At 46.9% G+C, this 24949-nt stretch overlaps 1 protein-coding gene and 1 long non-coding RNA gene across 4 annotated transcripts; one reads left to right on the top strand and one right to left on the bottom strand.

Moving 5' to 3' along the window:
- Nucleotides 1-1728: 1728 nt before the first annotated feature.
- Nucleotides 1729-12766, bottom strand: LOC120051333. The gene is made up of 2 exons (XR_005477253.1): nt 12480-12766; nt 1729-2134 (listed from the first exon to the last, which is right to left on the bottom strand). It is a non-coding gene; the product is annotated as an uncharacterized LOC120051333 (long non-coding RNA).
- Nucleotides 12006-24086, top strand: LOC120051331 (autophagy-related protein 9A-like). 3 transcript variants are annotated; one of them, XM_038998153.1, is made up of 20 exons: nt 12006-12176; nt 12339-12376; nt 13207-13367; nt 13456-13499; nt 13780-13844; nt 13963-14112; nt 15256-15397; nt 15613-15753; nt 15898-16018; nt 18072-18247; nt 18417-18539; nt 18721-18908; nt 18987-19140; nt 19393-19572; nt 19733-19939; nt 20519-20739; nt 20829-20946; nt 21352-21640; nt 21747-21889; nt 21973-24086. In XM_038998153.1, the coding sequence occupies exons 3-20, from the start codon at nt 13262-13264 to the stop codon at nt 21979-21981; spliced, it is 2577 nt and encodes an 858-aa protein (XP_038854081.1). In that variant the 5' UTR covers nt 12006-12176; nt 12339-12376; nt 13207-13261; the 3' UTR covers nt 21982-24086. The 3 variants fall into 3 exon arrangements, with proteins under 3 accessions (XP_038854081.1, XP_038854080.1, XP_038854082.1); XM_038998152.1 differs by having other exon boundaries at nt 12339-12431; XM_038998154.1 differs by lacking the exon at nt 12339-12376.
- Nucleotides 24087-24949: the final 863 nt, after the last annotated feature.

Genomic DNA, 24949 nt, shown 5'->3' with positions numbered 1-24949 from the left:
ATTCACTTGTGTTGATGACATTGACCTACATTGAGAGAGAGAGCGAGAAAGCAAATGTTTTCGATATTGTGACACATAACCTACACCTACTATATTTTCTCCCGTAGCCTACCCGAATAGTTTTATTATGCTTGTGTTTGTCGAGGGTCGGCCATAAATGGATTCTTGTTGAACCACCATCATAGCCTACACCAAATAAAATGTCCAAACGATATTCACACAACGGGTCTTATGACAGGCTACCATGTCATTTCATATTTATATCATTAGGCCAACCAGTACCGGGGAAATATAATGTTAAACGGGGGGAAAGCGATTCTCTCATCCCAGCTTACCTCTGCGAAAAACGCCTCCATTCTTCTCTATGTTGCTGCCCGGCGCGCGTGAAGTCAGTCGGTGGGCAGACGCTTGCCCCAGTGTTAATGGGGAGCTAAATTACAGTGGGCATCGGGCGAGCTCGGGGTGGGTGGTGGTGGAAGAGGCTCCTTGGTCCTGTTCGGTGGTGATTTCCATTCATTTGTAAGCGTCCCGATTTAAATCCGAACGGCTACAATCCCTGATGTGTGTTCCCACCCAACGCGGAGAGAGAGAGAGAGAGAGAGAGAGGACACACACACACCTCTTCTCCGTGTGTGCCGCTATAAAAAAAAGTAAGATAAATCCCGAACAGGGAAGCCAACGGTTCCCTCTTCAGTCCTGGCCGTGAACTGACGGACTCCACCGAGACGCAACCGAGTGTGTGTTTGTGTGAAAACGAATAATGGTAAGGATAATGATCATGAGAGACAGAGTGAGGTAGCAACGTTATCATCATTTGCACATATTTATCCAAACTGTTTGACGCCACCACAACAGAGGACATGTTATCCTAGTCGCAGGAATTCTCTGTTTGTTTCTGAAGAGGAGGAAAATAACAGGATGTGAACAGAGCTGGGAGTCACACACGCACGCGCGCACACACACACACACACAGTTAATCATTGGGCCAGTAACCGAAAAGTTGCTGGATCGAATCCCCGAGCTGACAAGGTAAAATCTGTCGTTCTACCGCCTGAGCAAGGCAGTTAACCCACTGTTCCCTGGGCATCGAAGACGTGGATGTTGGTTATGGCAGCCCCCCGCTCCTCTCTGATTCAGAGGGGTTGGGTTAAATGTGGAAGACACATTTCAGTTGTACAACTGACTAGGTATCCCCCTTTCCCTTTCATTATGTGAACTTTCCCAAAAAGCCACCATTTGTGGACTACCTGGGACAGAAACCGCCCTCAGGGCCAGAAGGGATACTACACCCTCTCCCTTCCATCTCTCTCTATCTCTCTCTCTCAGTCTCTCTGCGTGTGTATGCCCTTTAGGCATGTCACATGTTGTATGTGGGAAATCCCATCACTCACAATGTCAGAGCCAATCAGTTTTAGGGGAAATGGCTGTAAATATATTTTTATCAACCTCTCTCTTTCTCTCTCTACTACGTTCTTTATCTTTTCTGTCTAGATACACATTTATAACCGTCTGAAATAAGAGACAAAAAGAGAGAGGACACCGACATGCTATTCATCTGAGAGAGTGACCACAGAGACAGAGAGAGAGAGAGAGAGAGAGAGAGAGTGAGAGACAGAGAGAGATAGAGGGAAAACTATCCAACTCTGGTTCTGGAAAGTTACCCGGAGTGCAGGGTTTCATTCCAGCCCTGCAGTAACACACTTGGTTCAGCTAATTATGGCCCAGACAGAGAGAAGACCTTGATTAGTTTAATATTTGAATCAGTTGTGTTTGTGATGCGCAAGAACAAAAGCTTATTTATTGTGAGTCGCTCTGGATAAGAGCATCTGCAAAATGATTCAAATGTCTGTGACTGGTGCGAATTAGCCAGTGGAGAGAGAAGCTTGTATCAGATCAGTTATAAGAAACAGCATCTTCAGATTGGAACCTTACATGGTCACACATTTTCAAGAAGTGGAAACTTTCCGTTGACAGTTGAGAAGAAGCAAGAGGCAGGCCTATGATGCAGCCAGGGTTCATGAAGCACCAGTTGTATCTGGTTCTGTCACCATCAGCATGTTCAATCTGAGATGTTTTGACCAATCAGAGACCTCACCACTGCACTCTGCTCTGACATGTCAGGCCCTCCACGATTCTGTGGAAAAGATTAGGAGATATTGGGTTCAGCATCACGGGGTCGCCAGTATTGCAACATTGAGGCATAAGATAACTGACCAAAAGCAGATATAAGGTGACTGGTTCGCCACAACACATCAAATCAAATGTTATTTGTCACATGTGCCGAATACAACAGGTGTAGACCTTACAGTGAAATGCTTACTTACAATCCCTGTAAGTCTCATCGTTGTCAGTGATCAGGCCTACCACTGTTGTGTCGTCTGTAAACTTAATGATGGCGTTGGAGTCGTGCTTGACCATGCAGTTATGGGTGAACAGGGAGTACAGGAGGGGACTGAGCACGCACCCCTGAGGGGCCTCTGTGTTGAAGATCAGCGTGGCAGATGTGTTGTTACCTACCCTTACCACCAGGTGGCGGCCCATCAGGAAGTCCAGGATCCTTTTGCAGTGTTTAGTCCCAAGGTCCTTAGCTTAGTGACGAGCTTTGAGGGCATTATGGTGTTGAACGCTGAGCTGTAGTCAATAAATAGCATTCTCCGGTAGGTGTGCCTTTTGTTCAGGTGGTAAAGGGCAGTGTGGAGTGCAATAGAGATTGCATCGTCTGTGGATCTGTTGGAGCGGTATGCAAATTGGAGTGGGTCTAGGGTTTCTGGGATAATTGTGTTGATGTGAGCCATGACCAGCCTTTCAAAGCACTTCATGGCTACAGACTACAGATGTGTTCTTGGGCACAGGGACTATGGTGGTCTGCTTGAAACATGTTGGATTCGGTCAGGGACAGGTTGAAAATGTCAGTGAAGACACTTGCCAGTTGGTCAGCGCATGCTCGGGGGACACGTCCTGGTAATCCGTCTGGCCCTGCGTCCTTGTGAATCTTGACCTGTTTAAATGTCTTACTCACATGTGTTACGGAGACTGTGATCGCACAGTCGTCCAGAACAGCTGATGCTCTTATGCATGCTTTAGTGTTGCTTGCCTGGAAGCGAGCATAGAAGTTATTTAGCTCGTCTGGTATGCTCGTGTCACTGGGCAGCTCGCGGTGCTTCCCATCAATAGAGACAGGGTGTGTACAATGGCTACAGTCACAAAGCTGAGCGTTCTACTGGCTGTTCTGATCCGAACCTCCCATGCTGTCCAAGAAACCTATGAGATTATAGAAGGTGACGAATATCTCTTTTACAACGATAAATAAAATGACTACTGTTTGATATCCAACTCTAAACCTGAAGAGAGCCTGTTGCTGTTGAACACTTCTAACCCTACACCTGAGAAATCCACACTGGATGCAGAATTATCGAAGCGACTGAAGCTTACTTTCAGATCATCTCAGAACATTTGAACCGTCCTGCTCCAGAACCTGTCTCAGTCAGACTCTGGACTATACAAGGTGGAGTGCTGGACAGCTGGCATGGTGTTGCTCCAGAAAAGCATCAACCGCAGTACTGTACATGGTCGGACGGTGTCTTACATAATGTATGCACATTTCAGAGGGAGCTAATTAGACCTGCAGTGTAGGGCTCCATAGGGTGGCGATAATATTACTGTGAGATGGGTCCTCAAGGACTATCATGACATTGACAAATCCATAAAGCCCGTAATGGAGGAAGTAAGCGGCCGAGTGCAGCTGACTGAGAACGGCTATTCTCTCCATATGACCAACTTCACCTCTAATGACGTAGGTGTTTACAGTTGCCTGGTAGTGGAGAGACAGAGTTGAGTTTAATCTGTCCATACCAGTGATTTTTAAGCCAAAGTATAGTCAGCCCCCAGTGGAAGAGGAGGCTGTACTTCACAATGGGACAGAGGAATGGGCCCGGGTAAGCCGGAACACTCACCGAAGTATCACCATCTCAAACCCAATCAGGGCCTGGGGAAATCCTTACTGACCAAGAGAAGCAGACGGACTATCTTGTGACTGGAGCATCGTCAGGAAATTACACCCTGGTCATCCCATTCCTGATGCCCAAACACTCAGGGTATTACTTGTGCATAAAAGTGTCCCCACTAAAAATCTTCAGAATATATAATCTGCCGGTGTGCCCCAAATCTGAGCCCCTCATAGAGTTCTTCTCAGAGGGAGGGGAGGTTGCTCTCAGATGCAACTCTGATGTCAAGGAGTATGATAGGTTAGTGTGGTACAGAAAGACTGCTACGGTGGACAATGTTATTCTGATAGGGAGGAGTGACATACCTACAAATAGAGATGATGAGTACAAACAAATGCCTGAAGGTTTAGACGGCAGATTGAATGCATCTCCCCCTTCCGTCTGGTCCTCTCTAACCTCTCACTGGAGGACAGTGGGGGGTATTGGTGTGCTGTCATGTCTAAGACAGTCTGTTTATCAATAACTACAACCTTCTTGATCAATGGGGAGAGGGGCCCCTTTGGCATCAACTCCACGTTCTATGCAGTTTACTCTTCACTGATGGCTTGTGCTCTGCTGGAGATTGTCTGTGCTGTAATCACGGTGAACCTGAAGACCAGGAGAAGAGACCAGGCTACCTTAAAAGCCCGAAGGACTGCAACCAAGATGCAGGGGCAGCAGAACAGCAGAGGGGAAGAGGAGAGTGAAGAGACAGGACAGTGAAGCGTAAAAGGGTTAGTTCACTATTGCAGCTTTTTTTCTTCACTTATTCACTCGGTTTAAAGTGCATATTCAGGTTATTTTGTTACTTTTAGCAGCTATAGGCCACTATTTACTATTTATGAGTGTAACAAAGTGAATGGCATTATTAAAAAATATATACACTACCGTTCAAAAGTCTGGGGTCACTTAGAAATGTCCTTGTTTTTGAAAGAAAAGCACAATATCTACATAGGCATACAGAGGCCCATTATCAGCAACCATCACTCCTGTGTTCCAATGGCACGTTGTGTTAGCCAATCCAAGTTTATCATTTTAAAAGGATAATTGATCATTAGAAAACACTTTTGCAATTATGTTAGCACAGCTGAAAAATGTTGTTCTGATTAAAGAAGCAATAAAACTGGCCTTCTTTAGATTAGTTGAGTATCTGGAGCATCAGCAATTGTGGGTTCGATTACAGGCTCAAAATGGCCAGAAACAAAGAACTTTATTCTAAAACTCGTCAGTCTATTCTTGTTCTGAGAAATGAAGGCTATTCCATGCGAGAAATTGGCAAGAAACTGAAAATCTCGTACAACGCTGTGTACTACTCCCTTCACAGAACAGCGCAAAGTGGCTCTAACCAGAATAGAAAGAGGAGTGGGAGGCCCCGGTTGTCACGTTCCTGACCTGTTTTCTCTTGTTTTTGTATGTGTTTAGTTGGTCAGGGCGTGAGTTGGGGTGGGCATTCTATGTATTGTGTTTCTATGTTGGGTTTAATGTGTTGCCTGATATGGTTCTCAATTAAAGGCAGGTGTTTGACGTTTCCTCTGATTGAGAACCATATTAAGGTAGGCTGTTCTCACTGTTTGTTTGTGGGTGATTGTCTTCCGTGTCTGTGTATGTCGCACCACACAGGACTGTTTCGTTTTCGTTCGTGTTTGTAGTCTGTTCCTGTTCGTGCGTTCTTCGTGTTATTATTGTAAGTTCGTAAGTTCAGGTCTGTCTACTTCGTTTATTGTTTTGTAGGTTGTTCAAGTGTTCAAGGATATTTTCGTTTTCGTTATTATTATTAAAATTCATTATGTATTCATCACACGCTGCGCCTTGGTCCGCTCATTCACCACCAGACGACCGTTACAGAATCACCCACCTCAAAAGGACCAAGCAGCGTGTGAAACAGCAACAGGACCCACCTACACAGGATTTCTGGACATGGGAGGACGAATTGGATGGTAAGGGACCTTGGGCTCAACCAGGAGAATATCGCCGCCCCAAAGCTGAGCTGGAGGCAGCGAAAGCAGAGAGGCGGCGTTTTGAGGAGCTAGCTCGGAAGCAGGAGAAGGATCTGGGCTACACTACGTGGGAGGAGATCGACAGGTGGGCGATCGACCCAGGGCGAATGCCGGAGCCCGTCTGGGATTCTCTGGCGCAGTGCGAGGAGGGATACCGGCGAATGGAGGCAGCACGACGACGCGGTAGGAAGCCTGTGAGTCAGCCCAAAAAATTTCTTGGGGGGGGGCTAAAAGGGAGTGTGGCGAAGTCAGGTAGGAGACCTGCGCCTACTCCCTGTACTTACCGTGGAGAGCGAGAGTACGGGCAGACACCGTGTTACGCAGTAGAGCGCATGGTGTCTCCTGTACGTGTGCATAGCCCGGTGCGGTACATACCAGCTCCTCGTATCGGCCGGGCTAGATTGAGTATTGAGCCAGGTGCCATGAAGCCGGCTCAACGCGTCTGGTCTCCAGTGCGTCTCCTCGGGCCGGCTTACATGGCACCAGCCTTACGCATGGTGTCCCCGGTTCGCCTACATAGCCCAGTGCGGGTTATTCCACCTCCCCGCACTGGTCGGGCTACGGGGAGCATACAACCAGGTAAGGTTGGGCAGGCTCAGTGCTCAAGGGAGCCAGTACGCCTGCATGGTCCGGTATATCCGGCGCCACCTCCCCGCCCCAGCCCAGTACCACCAGTGCCTACACCACGCACCAGGCTTCCTGTGCGTCTCCTGAGCCCTGTTTCTCCTCCACGCACTAGCCCTGTGGTGCGTGTCTCCAGCCCATTACCACCAGTACCGGCACCACGCACTAAGCCTCCTGTGCGTCTCCAGAGCCCTGTTCCTCCTCCACGCACTAGCCCTATGGTGCGTGTCTCCAGCCCATTACCACCAGTGCCTACACCACGCACCAAGCCTCCTGTGCGCCTCCAGAGTCCTGTGCGTCCTGTTGCTGCTCCCCGCACTAGCCTGAAGGTGCGTGTCCTTAGCCCGGTACCTCCAGTTCCGGCACCACGCACCAGGCCTACAGTGCGTCTCAGCCGGACAGAGTCTGCCGTCTGCCCAGCGGCGCCTGAACTGCCCGTCTGCCCAGCGGCGCCTGAACTGCCCGTCTGCCCAACGGCGCCTGAACTGCCCGTCTGCCCAACGGCGCCTGAACTGCCCGTCTGCCCAACGCCGTCTGAACTGTCCGTCTGCCAAGCGCCGCATGAACTGCCCGTCTGTACTGAGCCTTCAAAGCCGCCCGTCTGTACTGAGCCTTCAAAGCCGCCCGTCTGTACTGAGCCTGCAAAGCCGCCCGTCTGCCATGAGCCTTCAGAGCCGTCCGCCAGACAGGAGCCGCTAGAGCCGTCCGCCAGACAGGAGCCGCTAGAGCCTTCCGCCAGACAGGAGCCGCTAGAGCCTTCCGCCAGACAGGAGCCGCTAGAGCCTTCCGCCAGACAGGAGCAGCCAGAGCCTTCCGCCAGACAGGAGCAGCCAGAGCCTTCCGCCAGACAGGAGCAGCCAGAGCCTTCCGCCAGACAGGAGCAGCCAGAGCCTTCCGCCAGACAGGAGCAGCCAGAGCCTTCCGCCAGACAGGAGCAGCCAGAGCCTTCCGCCAGACAGGAGCAGCCAGAGCCGTCCGCCAGACAGGATCAGCCAGCGCCGTCCGCCAGACAGGATCAGCCAGAGCAGTCAGCCAGCCATGACCAGCCAGAGCCGTCAGCCAGCCATGACCAGCCAGAGCCGTCAGCCAGCCATGACCAGCCAGAGCCGTCAGCCAGCCATGACCAGCCAGAGCCGTCAGCCAGCCATGACCAGCCAGAGCCGTCAGCCAGCCATGACCAGCCAGAGCCGTCAGCCAGCCATGACCAGCCAGAGCTGCCCCTCAGTCCGGAGCTGCCCTCCCTCAGTCCGGAGCTGCCCTCCCTCAGTCCGGAGCTGCCGTCCCTCAGTCCGGTGTTGCCCCTCATTCCGGTGCTGCCCCTTAATCCAGTGGGGTTAATTTGGAGCGTGGTCATTGGGAGGAGGCTACAAAAGCGGGGATTGACTATGGTGGGATGGGGACCACGCCCAGAGCCTGAGCCGCCACCGTGGACAGATGCCCACCCAGACCCTCCCCTAGACTTTTGGTGGTGCGCCCGGAGTTCGCACCTTGAGGGGGGGGTTATGTCACGTTCCTGACCTGTTTTCTCTTGTTTTTGTATGTGTTTAGTTGGTCAGGGCGTGAGTTGGGGTGGGCATTCTATGTATTGTGTTTCTATGTTGGGTTTAATGTGTTGCCTGATATGGTTCTCAATTAGAGGCAGGTGTTTGACGTTTCCTCTGATTGAGAATCATATTAAGGTAGGCTGTTCTCACTGTTTGTTTGTGGGTGATTGTCTTCCGTGTCTGTGTATGTCGCACCACACAGGACTGTTTCGTTTTCGTTCGTGTTTGTAGTCTGTTCCTGTTCGTGCGTTCTTCGTGTTATTATTGTAAGTTCGTAAGTTCAGGTCTGTCTACTTCGTTTATTGTTTTGTAGGTTGTTCAAGTGTTCAAGGATATTTTCGTTTTCGTTATTATTATTAAAATTCATTATGTATTCATCACACGCTGCGCCTTGGTCCGCTCATTCACCACAAGACGACCGTTACACGTTTATTGTTTTGTAGGTTGTTCAAGTGTTCAAGGATATTTTCGTTTTCGTTATTATTATTAAAATTCATTATGTATTCATCACACGCTGCGCCTTGGTCCGCTCATTCACAACTGAGCAAGAGGACAAGGTCATTAGAGTGTCTAGTTTGAGAAACAGATGCCTCACAAGTCCTCAACTGGCAGCTTCATTAAATAGTACCCGCAAAACACCAGTCTCAATGTCAACAGTGAAGAGGCGACTCCAGGATGCTGGCCTTGTAGGCAGAGTTGCAAAGAAAAAGCCATATCTCAGACTGGCCAATAAAAAGAAAATATTAAGATGGGCAGAAGAACACAGACACTGAACAGAGGAACTATGCCTAGAAGGCCAGCATCCCGGAGTCACCTCTTCACTGTTGACGTTGCGACTGGTGTTTTGCGGGTACTATTTAATGAAGCTGCCAGTTGAGGACTTGTGAGGCGTCTGTTTCTCAAACTAGACACTCTAATGTACTTGTCCTCTGTGTGTGCATGTGTGTGAACAGTAAATTGATCTGCCCCCCACACACAACATTGACCTCCATCCTGCCTCAGCCCACCATTCATTATTTCATTACCCCCTGACTAAAAAATAGTGGACAGAAAATGTATTTCACTAACCCACCCCCCCCACCCCCACTATCGCAAGCATATTACTCAAAACCCTCTGACACAAAGCTACTTGAATGCTGTATAGTGTATGCATTTGTATGTATACTGTTATGCATGTTTTAGTGTGTGCATGTACAGTATGCATCTGCATGAGTATGTGTGTCAGTCTCCTCTGACTGGTTCTTTAATGTCTGCTCTGGTCTTTCAGGGAGGCAGAGGGGGAGGGAAGGGGGAGAGGGGTGAGGGTATTTAGGGAAATACAGTAGGAGAAGGGGGTTGCGATCTAATTAAGAATCCCATGAGAGATTACTTCATCCTGGATACCCCCTATCACCACAGGGGACTCCCACCCACAACACACACACACACACACACACACACACACACACACACACACACACACACACACACACACACACACACACACACACACACACACAAATGACAGCATGTCTTCTGACTAAATTATCTGGCGTGGCAACCTCCTGGCCCCCTACAGACAGAGAGGTAATTTAATCAGCTATATCCCCTTCAGCCGCGCATGCACACGTGCGCACACACACACGTGCGCACACACACACACGCACACTGACACAGCTTAGTTAGGCAAGTCAGCCCATTCATACATCTGTAAACAACAATGACAGTGAAACTGTACAAAAGCCCTCAGAGTGGAACAGCATACTGCTGAGATGGACTGGATCAGGCAAGTTGATTTCACCTGTTGACACTCTCATGCAATCACACACCTGTCACTAATTATCAGGACTGGCCTGATAGGCTTTAAATACAAACTAGAAGTGTGAATTAGCCTGTCAAGCCATTTCTCAGTTTCTTTCCAGTTGTGTTTGTCCAAGTTAAAAGAGTCATTTTTGTTTAGCTTTTTCTATTTTCTTTATTTGAGATGTATTGGTTTTATAGCTTTATCCTTATCACCTTTTATGTCGTGTCAAAATGTACGTTTATTTACCGGAGTGCTGTCCTATTTCTGTTCTTTGGATTATATACAAAGATCCAGCACCTGATTTAAGTTTCTATAAGGTGGATTGGAGCACGTTGTTTATCTTTTCATGTTATGTAACCTGCTTATGACATCTCCTTTTGTTACAGAACCACACACACACACCAACCTTTACCATGTCCAACCACCAGTCCTAAATAAATATGTGAACTTTGGCAATGTCTCTGCCGTCTGTTTGCTCTCCGACTGGAGCAGAGTACCCCTGGTGACATCTATCCCACTCCAATTCGCATACCGCCCCAACAGACCCACAGATGACGCAATCTCTATTGCACTCCACACTGCCCTCTCCCACCTGGACAAAAGGAACACCTACCTGAGAATGCTGTTCATTGACTACAGCTCAGCCATCAACACCATAGTGACATCCAAGCTCATCACTAAACTAAGAACCCATTACTCATTGTGTGTTCTTTTTAAAATATGTTTCTGTCTGCATTGTTGGGAAGAGCCAGCAACGAAGCATCTCACTCTTAGTCTACAGCTGTTGTTTACAAAGCATGTGTCAAATAAAATGTGATTTGATCCAACCACTTACCTATCTTAGGTTTGTTGGACTATTTTTCAGAAACATACTGTTAATTTGTCAGTACACTGCATTTAAGGTTGTTTTACACAGTGAGGGCTGTGTTGTGACCAGAAGGTGTTGCCCATAGGACTATTGCCATATCATCATATTAGCATCTCAGTATCAACTAGGGGTTGTTGTCAGAATAGATGTGTGTGTATATAAACTGTACACTCCTAGAACAAAGGGTTCTTTGACTGTCCCTATAAGACAACCCTTTTTGGTTCCAGGTATAACCTTTTTGGGTTCCATGTAAAGGGTTCTAGATACCACTTTTATTTCCTAAGAGTGTAGTGTTTCTGTCTTGGACAGACTTGATCAGATTATCCCATATTAATCCTAATCGCACCAGATTTAATAGCCCTACTCACTATAATGAGCAGATTACACACGCACGCATGTACACACGCATACAAAGACAGACAGCGAGAGAAAGGGGGTAGAGGGTGAGATGGAGTGCGATGTGGGGAGAATGAAAGGATGAAACAGATGGCCAAATAGTTTCCTTATATATGCAACACGCACGTGTCCACCAGTGTTAACAGACATACTGAACAAAAGGCCAGCTGTCACTCCAGCGGTCACATTATGAATATTCTCATCCACACACTCCACAATGTCTATATGGCTTGTTTCAGAACAAACAACTTGGTTAATAGCAGATACATGTAATTGTGAGTCTAATCGACTTCATCATTACTGTAAGGCACAGCCAATGCAACTTCAAACTTTAGCAGTAGGTTGGGTTTATAGCTCAACCCAGAGGTTAGTTTTAGTATAGCATCACCTCCGACTGTGTCAATGTTATTGTAATACCATACATATTCACCAAGTGGCGGTAAAATACCATTCATTGAATTTAGAGGCGCGCCCATAAATATCATATAGGCTTTATTAAAAATGACTGTACATTCAATTCATCATTGAAGTTTTCTCGTCGTCAGGAACTACATGTAGTCTAGATAATTTAGCGTTTTAGATGACGATAGATGAGATTGCTTTACATTTAATTCAAAATATAATATAATATAGGAATATAATCATTGACCATTAACCAAAACCTGCATGGCATAAACCCTGTGTGAGGTTCAAAGGACGTGTCATGAAAGCAGAACTAGGAGCTTTGAGAGCCCGCCTCTTACTGTCTATGACTGGCTGTTTTCTTCCCTGTTTGGGAAAAACACTCTTCTGATTGGCTAAACCAGGTATCCATCAGCCGTGACAGGCATTGGTGTACATGATGTGTTTTCAGAAATGAAACCAAATGTCGCCTCATACTCAAAAAGAAACACAAAAGAAAAGAAAACCTAGACGTCTTCTAAAAAAGGTCTCGGGCAATTCTCCTTGACGATTAGACCGCCTGCCGTTGACGTATCAAAGGTAGGCTGCGACAGACTAATAGTCTAGTGCAGTATGAAAATATAGAGCTAAATCATTGTGATGTTTTTGTAGATCTGTCATAAACAAACACCTTTTTTCAACAATAACATTTTGCCAGTATCCTGAGAACCAAATAATCTTGACGGTTTCGGTTCTTCCTAGGGGATGGAATGGAGCTAATCTATGCTTGGTCAACAAAGGTGGGCCATTTTTTTGTATGTAGGCCTAAATACGCGTAGCCGAATCATTTTCCAGGTAAGCTATTTGCTGAAGACTCGAAAATATAACAATGTTTACACTTACATGTAGATTATAGCATAGGAGGAGGCTGCGTGTCATTGTCGCCTTTCAAAAGACAAGCTGGATCAGGAACGCCCATTGTATATAAATTAAAGCCATGCTGCGCACGTTGGTCGAAAAGCATTAATATACTTGGTTTTTGACGCTCACAATTTGTCAAGTGAGTAAAATTAGAGCCATAGGATATTTGTAGGTTATAATGTGGTTTAAAACGCTCTCTGTCTCAATGCCTGTGGTTGTGATTCTGCTCGAGCCGCAGAGCACATTTCGCAACACTGTCCATTGTGTCAGCAGCGTTCTGCCAGTGACATGTCTACATTGGCCAACATGATTAAGTAGGCTGTTTTATACCAGGCAAACGGCCATGGAACTTTTGTAGTATTATGGCTTATTATTTGCTGCAAGAATTGCTTTTGTGTGCCTATATCCACACCTGTCAGTTGTCTGTCTGTCGTGTCTTTCAAGCATTGCTATATCCGGGTTCCAGTGATGGAAGGAGCACAGGTGTAATATGGCTTATTTACATGTATGGCTTCCTTTCCTCGCCTCCTCTCCTTTATCTACTTTCATGTGAGGAGCTGGATAGGTGAATGTCTGAAAGAGGCTCCCTCTGTTACTCAATCCAGGGCAGATGAGGGAAGAGAAAGACACATGGTTATTGTAATACAGACTATCTGTGGATTTATGGCACTGATCTCTCTCTCTCTCCCACCCTTTCTGTGGTCCACAGGTCCAATCAGTAGCTAGGGGCTTGATTGCTGGGGGTAACTGAAGCTGTGGTTACCATGGCGGCACACTTTGACACAGAGTACCAGCGCCTAGAGGCTTCATACAGCGACTCTCCACCCGGAGAGGAGAACCTACTGGTGCACATACCTGACGGAAACAAGTGTAAAGTTCTTTAGTAGATACACACACACACACGCACACACGCACACACACGCACTAACCTGTTTTTGTTGTTGACTGTTCTCTGCAGCGCCGTGGCACCACATAGAGAACCTGGACCTGTTTTTCCAGAGGATATCCTTTTACCCATCTGTGTCTCTGTACTCCCGTATCATTCACTACTACAACTACCCCAGGGGTTATTTTAAGACCGGGAGGGTCAACACCTTCCTGGAGAATAATAGAATCTGGTGTGTAAGAGTAGGGCTGGAATAAAAGCCTGCACGCCCAGTAGCTCTCCAGGAGGAGGAATGTTGAGCTTGTGACCTGAGTTAATACTATAGCTGACTAGACTTTCATTATGAGAGGACACATGCTACTTTTATGTCATCATCTGATCCTTGACCCCTGACACGTCTATAACCTGCACCAGAAGAATGGCTTCACCTGTATGCTGCTGGGAGAGGTCTTTGAGCTGGTGTAAGTACACTGTGTGTGTGTGTGTGTGTCTTCTATGTGGTCCATGTCGGTGTCCTGAGGGGTCGTTTTTAACTTTTCTCTCTCTCTCTCCTCTTTCCCCCTTTCTCCCCCTCTGTAGTCAGTTGCTGTTTGTGGTAGGGTTCACAGTCTTCTTGGCTAACTGTGTGGACTATGACATTCTGTTCGCTAACAAGTTTGTCAACCACACCGACTCCTCCAAAGTCACGCTGCCTGACGCCTTCCTCCCTGTGGACGTCTGCAGCGCAAGGTAAGGCTTATGAACACTTCATAAATGCTTTATAAATGCATTATAAACATTTTATTAACACATCTTTAGCACTCAAGTTGATAAGGAATGCTGGAAGTTGTCCTTACTGCTTGTTGTTTTCCCACCGGTATCTGTGACAACCTGCTTGTTGTTTTCCCACCGGTATCTGTGACAACCTGCTTGTTGTTTTCCCACCGGTATCTGTGACAACCTGCTTGTTGTTTTCCCATCGGTATCTGTGACAACCTGCTTGTTGTTTTCCCACCGGTATCTGTGACAACCTGCTTGTTGTTTTCCCACCGGTATCTGTGACAACCTGCTTGTTGTTTTCCCATCGGTATCTGTGACAACCTGCTTGTTGTTTTCCCACCGGTATCTGTGACAACCTGCTTGTTGTTTTCCCACCGGTATCTGTGACAACCTGCTTGTTGTTTTCCCACCGGTATCTGTGACAACCTGCTTGTTGTTTTCCCACCGGTATCTGTGACAACCTGCTTGTTGTTTTCCCACCGGTATCTGTGACAACCTGCTTGTTGTTTTCCCACCGGTATCTGTGACAACCTGCTTGTTGTTTTCCCATCGGTATCTGTGACAACCTGCTTGTTGTTTTCCCACCGGTATCTGTGACAACCTGCTTGTTGTTTTCCCACCGGTATCTGTGACAACCTGCTTGTTGTTTTCCCACCGGTATCTGTGACAACCTGCTTGTTGTTTTCCCACCGGTATCTGTGACAACCTGCTTGTTGTTTTCCCACCGGTATCTGTGACAACCTGCTTGTTGTTTTCCCATCGGTATCTGTGACAACCTGCTTGTTGTTTTCCCATCGGTATCTGTGACAACCTGCTTGTTGTTTCCCCACCGGTATCTGTGACAACCTGCTTGTTGTTTTCCCACCGGTATCTGTGACAACCTGCTTGTTGTTTTCCCACCGGTATCTGTGACAACCTGCTTGTTGTTTTCCCACCGGTATCTGTGACAACCTGCTTGTTGTTTTCCCACCGGTATCCGTGACAACCTGCTTGTTTTTTCCCCGCCGGTATCCGTGACAACCCGCTTGTTTTTTCCCCGCCAGTATCCATGACAACCTGCTTGTTGTTTTCCCGCCAGTATCCATGACAACCTGATTGTTGTTTTCCCGGCAGTATCCGTGACAACGTGGCAGTGATGTTTGTGTTGATAATATCTGGAGTGTTCTGGCTGCATCGCCTCATCAAGTTCATATACAACGTCTGCTGCTACTGGGAGATACGCTCCTTCTACACCAACGCACTCAAGATGAGCATGGTGAGTGGGCGTGCGTGCATGCGTGCGTGCGTGTGTGTGCGTGCCTGTCTGCGTGTGTGCGTGCCTGTCTCCGTGTCTTCAACCTACTGGTTCAACTACTGATCTCCACCCCTCCTCTCTTCCTCCCTTCTCCTCTCGCTTCTCCTCCTCCCCTCCCTCTCTCCTCCTCCTTGTCTCCCCCTCTCATTCTCCCCCTTCTCCTCCCCCCTCTCTAGGCAGAGCTGCCATACTTCACATGGCAGGAGGTTCAGGCCCGGATCGTTGAGATCCAGAAGGAACACCAGATCTGTATCCACAAGAAAGAACTCACAGAACTGGACATATACCACCGTATCCTGCGCTTCAAAAACTACATGGTGTGTGTGTGACTGTCTGCACTCACGTGTGTTTGTGTTAGTGTCAGAGTACAGCTTCTTTACCATTCCTCGCTTGTACTCCTGCTACTGAACCACCTGTCAATCAAAAACATCACCACCTAAACCCCTTTCGTCTTCCTCCAGGTTGCCATGATAAATAAGTCCCTCCTTCCCGTGCGTTTCCACCCGCCACTGCTCGGGGAGAGTGTGTTTTACACCCGCGGCCTCAAGTACAACTTTGAACTCATCTTCTTCTGGGGGCCAGGTTGGTGTGTGTGTGTGTGTGTGTGTTTTTGGAGTGCTTGGTACGCTTTGTTTGGTACACTTTTCACTAGTGATGCACCGATATGACATTTTTGGCCGATTCCGATATCCAATATTTTCCTTGCCAAAAAAAAACCATACCGATATTAAACATTTTAGTGGCCTTTTAAGCATTCTAGTACAGTTAAATAGTTAACACACACACATGGACGCAGCGGTCTAAGTCACTGCATCTCAGTGCAAGTGGCGTCACTACAGTCCCTGGTTCGAATCCATGTTGTATCACATCCGGCCGTGATTGGGAGTCCCATAGGGCGGCGCACGCGTCTCGAACCAACATCTGTAGCAGCGCAGTTTGCACTGAGATGCAGTGTCTTAGGCCGCTGCGCCACTCGGGAGGCTCGATCCACAAAGTTTTTAATGCATATCAATTGCCTTGCACATAGTATCAAAATACTAAAATACTACACAGGACTCTTAAAGAATTTCATTTAAATGTTAATTGTATTTTTTGATCACAGAAACAATGTGAAAATATGGAAAAATAAGTAATGAGATGTTAATTATATAAAGCAGCCCGTGTAACCATCTGCCAGAGAGTAGCCCCAATCGGCCCGAGCACCAAGTAATACATTTGGGCCAGATAACTCACACCGGAATCGGCCCGAGCGCAATCCCCACATCCTAGCCATAAGTAGCCACATGATGTCGGCCGAGTCTGACTCTCAGCCGGAATCGGCCCAGATCCACTGTGCTAGCTGGGTATTTATTTTCATGAACTGAAGTTCAATGTCAATAGGCAAACAACAAGTGGCAACCTAGCTAATACTTACTCACAAGGATTCCTAAATCATTGCTAAGAATAACTGGTCATTGTTTTCAGGCTGGATGTATTGGTGCTAGCTAGGTACCAAGCTAAAGCTAGCTAGCTACCCCAAATGTTGCGGTTGATTAAATAATGCTTTATTACCAACGCGGTATTGTAAACGGGCGGCAGGGTAGCCTAGTGGTTAGAGCGTTGGGCTAGTAACCGAAAGGTTGCAAGTTCAAATCCCCGAGCTGACAAGGTACAAATCTGTCGTTCTGCCCCTGAACAAGGCAGTTAACCCACTGTTCCTAGGCCGTCATTGAAAATAAGAGTTTGTTCTTAACTGACTTGCCTAGTTAAATAAAGGTTAAATGTAAGTCGCTCTGGATAAGAGCGTCTGCTAAATGACTTAAATGTAAATGTAAACACATCGTTCGTGGCCGGTGTTTGCTTGTTTACAGACTTTTTCTGTACAGCTTTGACAGTGCTACTGATAGTAGTGGTGGCGCTTGGTTGCACGTGCAAATCCAGAACACACAACATTCTATAATAGAACTGTGTTATTTGACATGTCAAATTGAAAGCTTATTTAACGCGTCAAATAGTGTTATTGTCAAATACTTTTATTTGACGTGTATCTTTTTTGACACGCAAAGACCCAAGCGGCGCTCCATAGTATGTCGTGCAGCTAATAGCAGTGGCGCTATTACTGTGTAACTCCCGTAGGGCAACATCTGAAAAATAGCGCACCGGTTTGTACCGGTGCTCGACCAGTTGCGAAAGCCAACATCACCCACGACAGAGAACGGTTGATTGTCAAGGGCAATGAATTTCATTATCTTGGCGTTAATGGATTTTGCCTTCGAGTTGTCTCACTGAAAATGTCTTACTCTTTCAAATGTCTGCTCGACTTGTTGACCGCTCGACTTGTTGACTGCTCGATCCACACAGCAGACATTGTGGGATAGGTGAGGAATGCTGTGTTGCAGGTGTAGTGGCAAATTTTACGTGGCGTCATTACGTTATGTACCTACGTTACATAGGTATGCATGTCAGCTTTGACATCAGTTTTGCACATCGGCGTTAAACTAGAAATCGGGCCGATACCGATGTTGCCGTTTTTAGCTAATATCGGCTGATTCCGATATGTTCACCGATTTTTATATTGTGCATCCCTACTTTTCACCTCTCCCTCTGTCTGTCTCTCTCGCTCTCTCTGTGTCTCTCTCTCACCCCCCCTTCCCAGGCTCTCTGTTTGAGAGTGAGTGGAGTTTGAAGCCGCAGTACAAGAGAGGTGGTAACAGGTTGGAGCTGGCAGACAAACTGGCATCACGTATACTGTGGATCGGCATCGCCAACCTCTTACTCTGTCCTGTCGTACTGGTCTGGCAAATACTGTATGCCTTCTTCAGCTATACAGAGGTAGGGAAACACACACACCGCTGTGCTCTGTTATGGAGGTGTAGCAGATACTGTAAAGCTAATTTCTTTGTGTGTGTGTGTGTGTGTGTGTGTGTGTGTGTGTGTGTGTGTGTGTGTGTGTGTGTGTGTGTGTGTGTGTGTGTGTGTGTGTGTGTGTGTGTGTGTGTAGGTGATAAAGCGTGAGCCAGGTAGTTTGGGAGCGAGGTGTTGGTCTCTGTATGGTCGATGTTACCTTCGCCACTTCAATGAGCTGGACCACGAACTGATGTCACGGCTCAGCAAGGGCTACAAAGTAGGAATGAACACAAACACACACACACACACACACAAACATATATACACACACACACACACACACAGAAGGTGTGTAAGGTAATTATTGTGAAATTGATGAACTGATTCTTGTCTGTTGCTGTCAGTGGTGGCCAAAATGCCAGATTTTCTTCACTTCCGTGCATGTGTCCCACCTCCAGGCGTCCTCTAGGTATATGAACTGTTTCCTGTCCCCGTTGCTGACGGTGGTGGCTAAGAACGTGGCGTTTTTTGCTGGCTCCCTATTGGCTGTCCTCATTGCTCTGACCATCTACGACGAAGACGTCCTCGCCGTGGAACACGTCCTGTCATCCATCACCCTGCTGGGAGTGTGTATCACTGTCTGCAGGTGTGTGTGTGTCTGTCTGTGTGCTACGTCATTTTGAAGGGTTTAGTACATTCTTTCACATTCTCCCTCCCTCCTCAGGTCTTTTATCCCAGATAAACACCTGGTTTACTGTCCAGAGCAGCTGCTCAGGGTGATTCTGGCTCACATCCACTACATGCCAGACCACTGGCAGGGCAACGCTCATCGCTACGAGACACGAGACCAGTTCTCACAGCTTTTCCAGTACAAGGCTGTGAGTAGCACTAAAGCCACCCTTTATAAAGCATGAACGTATGAATCATTTCTGAAGCATATAGCATATTCTTCTCTTCCTGGTCAGAGCCTGTATTCACAAAGAGTCTCAGATTAGAAGTGCTGGTCTAGGATCAGTGTTTCCTTGTAATGAAGACGATTATATGTACAGGGGGGGGGGACCTGATCCTAGATCAGCATTCAGGTGTTTAACCCTCACTCAGGTGTTTTAACCTTTCCTCTGCCTTTCCAGGTGTTTATCCTAGAGGAGCTGATCAGCCCCCTGGTGACTCCCTTCATCCTGATCTTCAGTCTGAGGAGGAAGTCTCTGGAGATCATTGACTTCTTCAGGAACTTCTCCGTGGAGGTGGTAGGGGTGGGAGACACCTGCTCCTTCGCTCAGATGGACATCAGACAGCACGGACACCCCGCGGTGAGACTCACACACACACGACTCATACAGACACACACACACACACACACACAGATGGGCAATGCATAAATAGTGACTCTCTTTCCCTCTCTCTCTCACCCTTTCCCGTCCCTAACTCCTTCCTTCTCTCCTTTCTCTTACTTATTCTCCCTCCCTCCAGTGGATGTCTGAGGGGAAGACAGAGGCATCTATTTACCAACAGGCGGAGGATGGGAAGACTGAGCTTTCCCTGATGCATTTTGCCATCACCAACCCCCAGTGGCAGCCCCCCACCGAGACCACTCACTTCATCAGCCAGCTGAAGGAGAGAGTACAGAGAGAGGCTACAGGAGACAGACACACTCTCACCTCACTGTCCGGGTCAGAGGTAGGGAGACAGACACACTCTCACCTCATTGTCCGGGTCAGAGGTAGAGAGACAGACACACTCTCACCTCACTGTCTGGGTCAGAGGTAGGGAGAACGACACACTCTCACCTCACTGTCCGGGTCAGAGGTAGGGAGACAGACACACTCTCACCTCACTGTCCGGGTCAGAGGTAGGGAGACCGACACACTCTCACCTCACTGTCCGGGTCAGAGGTAGGGAGACAGACACACTCTCACCTCACTGTCCGGGTCAGAGGTAGGGAGACAGACACACTCTCACCTCACTGTCCGGGTCAGAGGTAGGGAGACCGACACACTCTCACCTCACTGTCCGGGTCAGAGGTAGGGAGGCAGACACACTCTCACCTCACTGTCCGGGTCAGAGGTAGGGAGGCAGACACACTCTCACCTCACTGTCCGGGTCAGAGGTAGGGAGACAGACAGACATGCCAATACATAAATTGACACTTCAATTTTGATTTCAAGTTTAACATTATATACATTTCTGAGTTTTTTTGTTTACACTGATATTAAAGGTAAAAATGTAATTCTCTGTCTCTGTGTCTCGCTCTCTCAGCCAAGGAGTCTGATAGCTAACTTCCTGGCAGGTCCCCCCTCATTGGCCTCTCTTCATCTGGGGCGGGACAGCTCCTTGACCAATCACGGGCCGGTGGGGGTTAGCGACGGAGCGTCAGCCTTGCGCTCCCTCTCAATCAGCAGCATGAGGGGCAGCTGTAGCTCCGCCCATAGGTCGGCTGGACACGCCTCTTCTGCAAGCAGAGCCATGCCGGGATCAAGGTAAAGCCCACACTTCTCCCACAACTAATCAAGCAATCTATCAACTAACCGTCAATCAACTAACTCTCTTTCTTTCCCCCCCCCACCAGTACTGATGCTCGAACTGCTAGTTCAGGCAGTAGTGTGTGGGAAGGTCAACTGACTAGTCTCGTCCTATCAGAATACGCCTCCACAGAGATGAGCATCCACGCACTCTATATACATGAGGTCTGTCTGTCTGTGTCTGGATGGATGGTTTTAAAAATGTTGCAATAAAGAGCGTCAAGTAAATGCGTCTCTCCCCCCTCCCTCCCCCATCGCTCCCACTTCCTCTCTCCCACTTCCTCTCTCCCTCTTCCCTCCCCTCTCTCTCCCACTTCCTCTCTCCCCTCTTCTTCCCTCCTTCTCCTCTCCCCCTCTTCTTCCCTCCTTCTCCCCTTCCTCCCTCTCTCTCTCCCCTCGCTCCCACTTCCTCTCTCCCTCTTCCTTCCCCTCTCTCTCCCACTTCCTCTCTCCCCTCTTCTTCCCTCCTTCTCCTCTCCCCCTCTTCTCCCCTCCCTCCCTCTCTCTCTCCCCTCGCTCACACTTCCTCTCTCTCCCACTTCCTCTCTCTCTCTCCATCCCTCTATGTAGCTCCATAAGCAGCAGTCTGGAGGGGAGTTGTCCCGGCACACCTGGCACAGGCAGGACAGTGACGACAGTAGTGACAGCGTCACCGAGGAGGGGGGTTCAGGGGGAGGGAACCCTAACCCCCGAAACCCCATCCCCCGCTCACACACCTTTCCTATCTCCACCCCTATCTCCACCCCTGGCCCTATCCCCAGCTCTAACTCGGGCCCTAACCCTGACCGAGGTACCACCCCGGGGCAGGAAGTGACACCACTCCAGAGCAACAGCCAGCGCCGCTACGGGGGAAACACAGGTAACCATGAAAAATGACACTCTCATTCCCTAATATGGAATGATATTGAAGATGACTGATATGGATCATACTGATATCACTCTGTGTGTGTGTGTCACTCCTCCAGACTCTGTTGGCCCGGGGGGCAGAGTGGTGAGGTCGGCGCGTGTGCCTATGGGGGGTTGGGCAGAGGAGGGACTTGGAGGCCGACACCCCGACACTGTACCTGAGGAGGGCTCAGAGGACGACATGCCTCCCAACATACACAAGGTATTTACACAAACACACACACACACACACAGATCTTGTGTCTGTGTATGGGGTTCCATACCATTGTTTCCCTCTCTCCTCAGGTGACGTAACTGACCAGAGAGATCCCACCTACCCCCCCCCCCCCCCCCCCACACACACAAACACATCACACATCCTCATCCTACCAGAGAACTTCTTGCTCATCTGTGAACTTTCGACCATGGCTTCACCTTTGACCCCAGATGGTTAGACCTGTGGGATAGCAGCATGCCGTGTTATTCACTCTGGGCTAGAGAAAAACAATCGAGTAACAGTGTGAAGATTACAAGGACTTTTTCTTGACACCCTCCTTGGATGACACTTTAGCCAATCAAGTGACGGTGGTTGATGACTTCATCATAACTGACAACATGGAACCCGTAGCATATTTATCGGCTTTTATAGTTGCCTCCTAGACACTAATCTAAGGTCAGCTTTCTGGTTTCTCTCCATAATGGTTAAGGTTAGGATTTAGGGAGGGTAAGCTGATCCTAGATCTGTGCCTAAGGGCAACTTCTATCCAGAAATAACTTTTTCTTGCATTCATTTGCAAATCAGGTGTGGGTGTAAACTGCCAGTAATGTACCTTTTTTTAAAGATTTAGTAGTTTGTCATTATTTTTTTATTCTTTGTGTTGCTTATATTTATTGCACTTTCAGAGAAAAATTATGTTCTATATATATATATATATATGACAGGAGAGCAGACTTCCACCGAAGTATGACTGCACTGGCACTAGGAATCCTTTTGGGATTGGGCGGTAGATTGTACAAAGACCTCTTAGCAGACCAATCTTGTTGTACAAAGACCTCATAGACATGAAGCAGGCACTAAACCGATATACACCGTGTGCATAGACATACTGGTAGGAATCAAATCAGGACGTTGGACTATTCTAAGTATATCATTGAGGTGTAGATAGTTAATAAATAGAGATATACAATACACACATAATAGTTCTTGTTTTTGTGTCATACAAACAATCTTTTAAATGAAAAAAAACAAATTTACGGGCTGGTTGGAACATGTAACTTCAGCCTCTTCAGTGCCATATTTAAGCGCTTAAAGCGGCAATCCACAGTTGAAATGATAACAAAGCACCCCCCCACCACTGTTTCAGTAAAAGGTTGAAGGATGGGGCTGGAGAAATGTAACCACACTCAAATTCATAGACAGAGCTGTGGATGCAAGGACTGACCATCCATTCCGTTTTAACCATGTTTTGACGCTATACAGTGTTTTTTGACATTTACAAGTTTATATTTTGGCTTCTGATGGGGTACGACAGTTGAACTAAGCTCATGGGGCATTTACAACGAATACTCTCCAATAATCAATGGGTTTATATCCAAAATGGACATGTCCAAAAATGTATATAGTAACTGCAGATTGCCCCTTTAAGCACAACCATCCCATAACTATACAGCAATGAACCTTCAATCAACACTAACAGCTGGATAGAATAGTCAGCATCAGGTCAACTGCATGTTTTTTTCTGCCCAACTGTCTGGGGAAGAAAGAGAATGCACCTTATTGACTTTTATTAAATCCAAAGGATGTCACTTATCATTGTCAGTATATTAATTTTGATCAGTTCATATTTGCATGACTTTATTTTAACCAGGGCTTGTGCCACCGTCATAGAGTTGAGGTTGAGATGCATGGTGATTTACAAGTGTTTTGTTTTTGTGGTTCACACTGACTCTGGACTCACAAGTAGACTTGCCTGGTCCCAGATCTGTTTTAAGTGCTGTATAACCAGCCCCCATATGGTCGACCATGCAGCACTAACAGATCTGGGACCAGGCTAAAGATGACAGATGCTGCCAATAGATACAGTCAGAGACTCTACAGCTGGGTATTCATTTCTAGAAGGCAAGGTCTGCAGCGCTGCTCGCTTTATTGATTGATATATTCATGTAATTGAGTGGCCAGCCACAGAGTCCAATCTGAATCAGACCCTGGATAAAAATAGAAGGCAGATGTGGAGGAATGGATTTGAATAATGTAAAGGGTCTCCTGGGACACAGTGGTACAAGTTTAACAACAAGGTACTAGGATGCCTGAGCTGACACATATAGCCTATCTGTTTTTGTTTTTATCGATTGTCCTGTAAATTGCCATTTTGTACAGTTGTAAATCATCAATAAAAATGTATTTAATAACTTTTATGTAATTCAAGTTTTCAAGTTTTGTATGTACGGGATACACATGGTATACACTGTCGAATGAAATGCTTACTTGTAATAAATAATAAAATATAAGAATAAGAACATAAAGTAAATGGAGCAGTAGAATATGATAAACATTTTAGCATAAGTATAGGGTAACTTGGGGGAAAAATTCCCCCCTTAATAAGCGGGCAATTTTTTGGGGGTGGGGAGATATTCAATAAAAACAGAAACTTTAGAAAGTGGGGGAAAACGCCCCCTGAAGGTGAATGTGTTCAAATCAATTGTATATGTTTTATTGTGGCATTTCTTTGTAATTGACTCTTAAAAGCTAAAGTCTAGGTATCTTATTTTAATTAAATAAATAAAATATCGGAAAACAAAATGGCATTGCACATCTCACTATTAATATCCTCACAATAACCAGGTCTCCATCCCACCTTTTTATGCTAGTAAAGTACATAAATGTCATGACAGGCCTGATTGAAACAACATTTTCCGGTTAACTTTCCAAATGTCGACAAATTAAAATAGGCTAGACAAGGTGAGATCTTTTTATGTTGGTAAAAAAATGTCGGTGGAAACCCTTTAATTACAAATATTGATATAATAGCCATCATATTTAAGTAAACTTGGAGTCACGAGATGACGTGTGGTCCTTCCACTACGACTCATCTGGAAAGCATGCAGTTTATTAGGTTACAAATTTAATAAATTATGATGAGCTTTAAAGGGGTATTGAAAAGTGCAAGGTGATGAAATTGATGCTCCTTTCCAAAATATCGAGGATCTTATTCTGGTGAGATGATAATCGATGCTTGGTTGCCGTTTGACAAATAAAAATAATCTTGCTCTTTTGTCAATAATA

This window comes from Salvelinus namaycush, chromosome 7 (genome assembly GCF_016432855.1).
Source record: "Salvelinus namaycush isolate Seneca chromosome 7, SaNama_1.0, whole genome shotgun sequence".
NCBI lineage: Eukaryota > Metazoa > Chordata > Actinopteri > Salmoniformes > Salmonidae > Salvelinus > Salvelinus namaycush.
The sequence above is the reverse complement of the archived record's forward strand: the minus strand, read 5'-3'. Positions and strand labels throughout refer to the sequence as shown.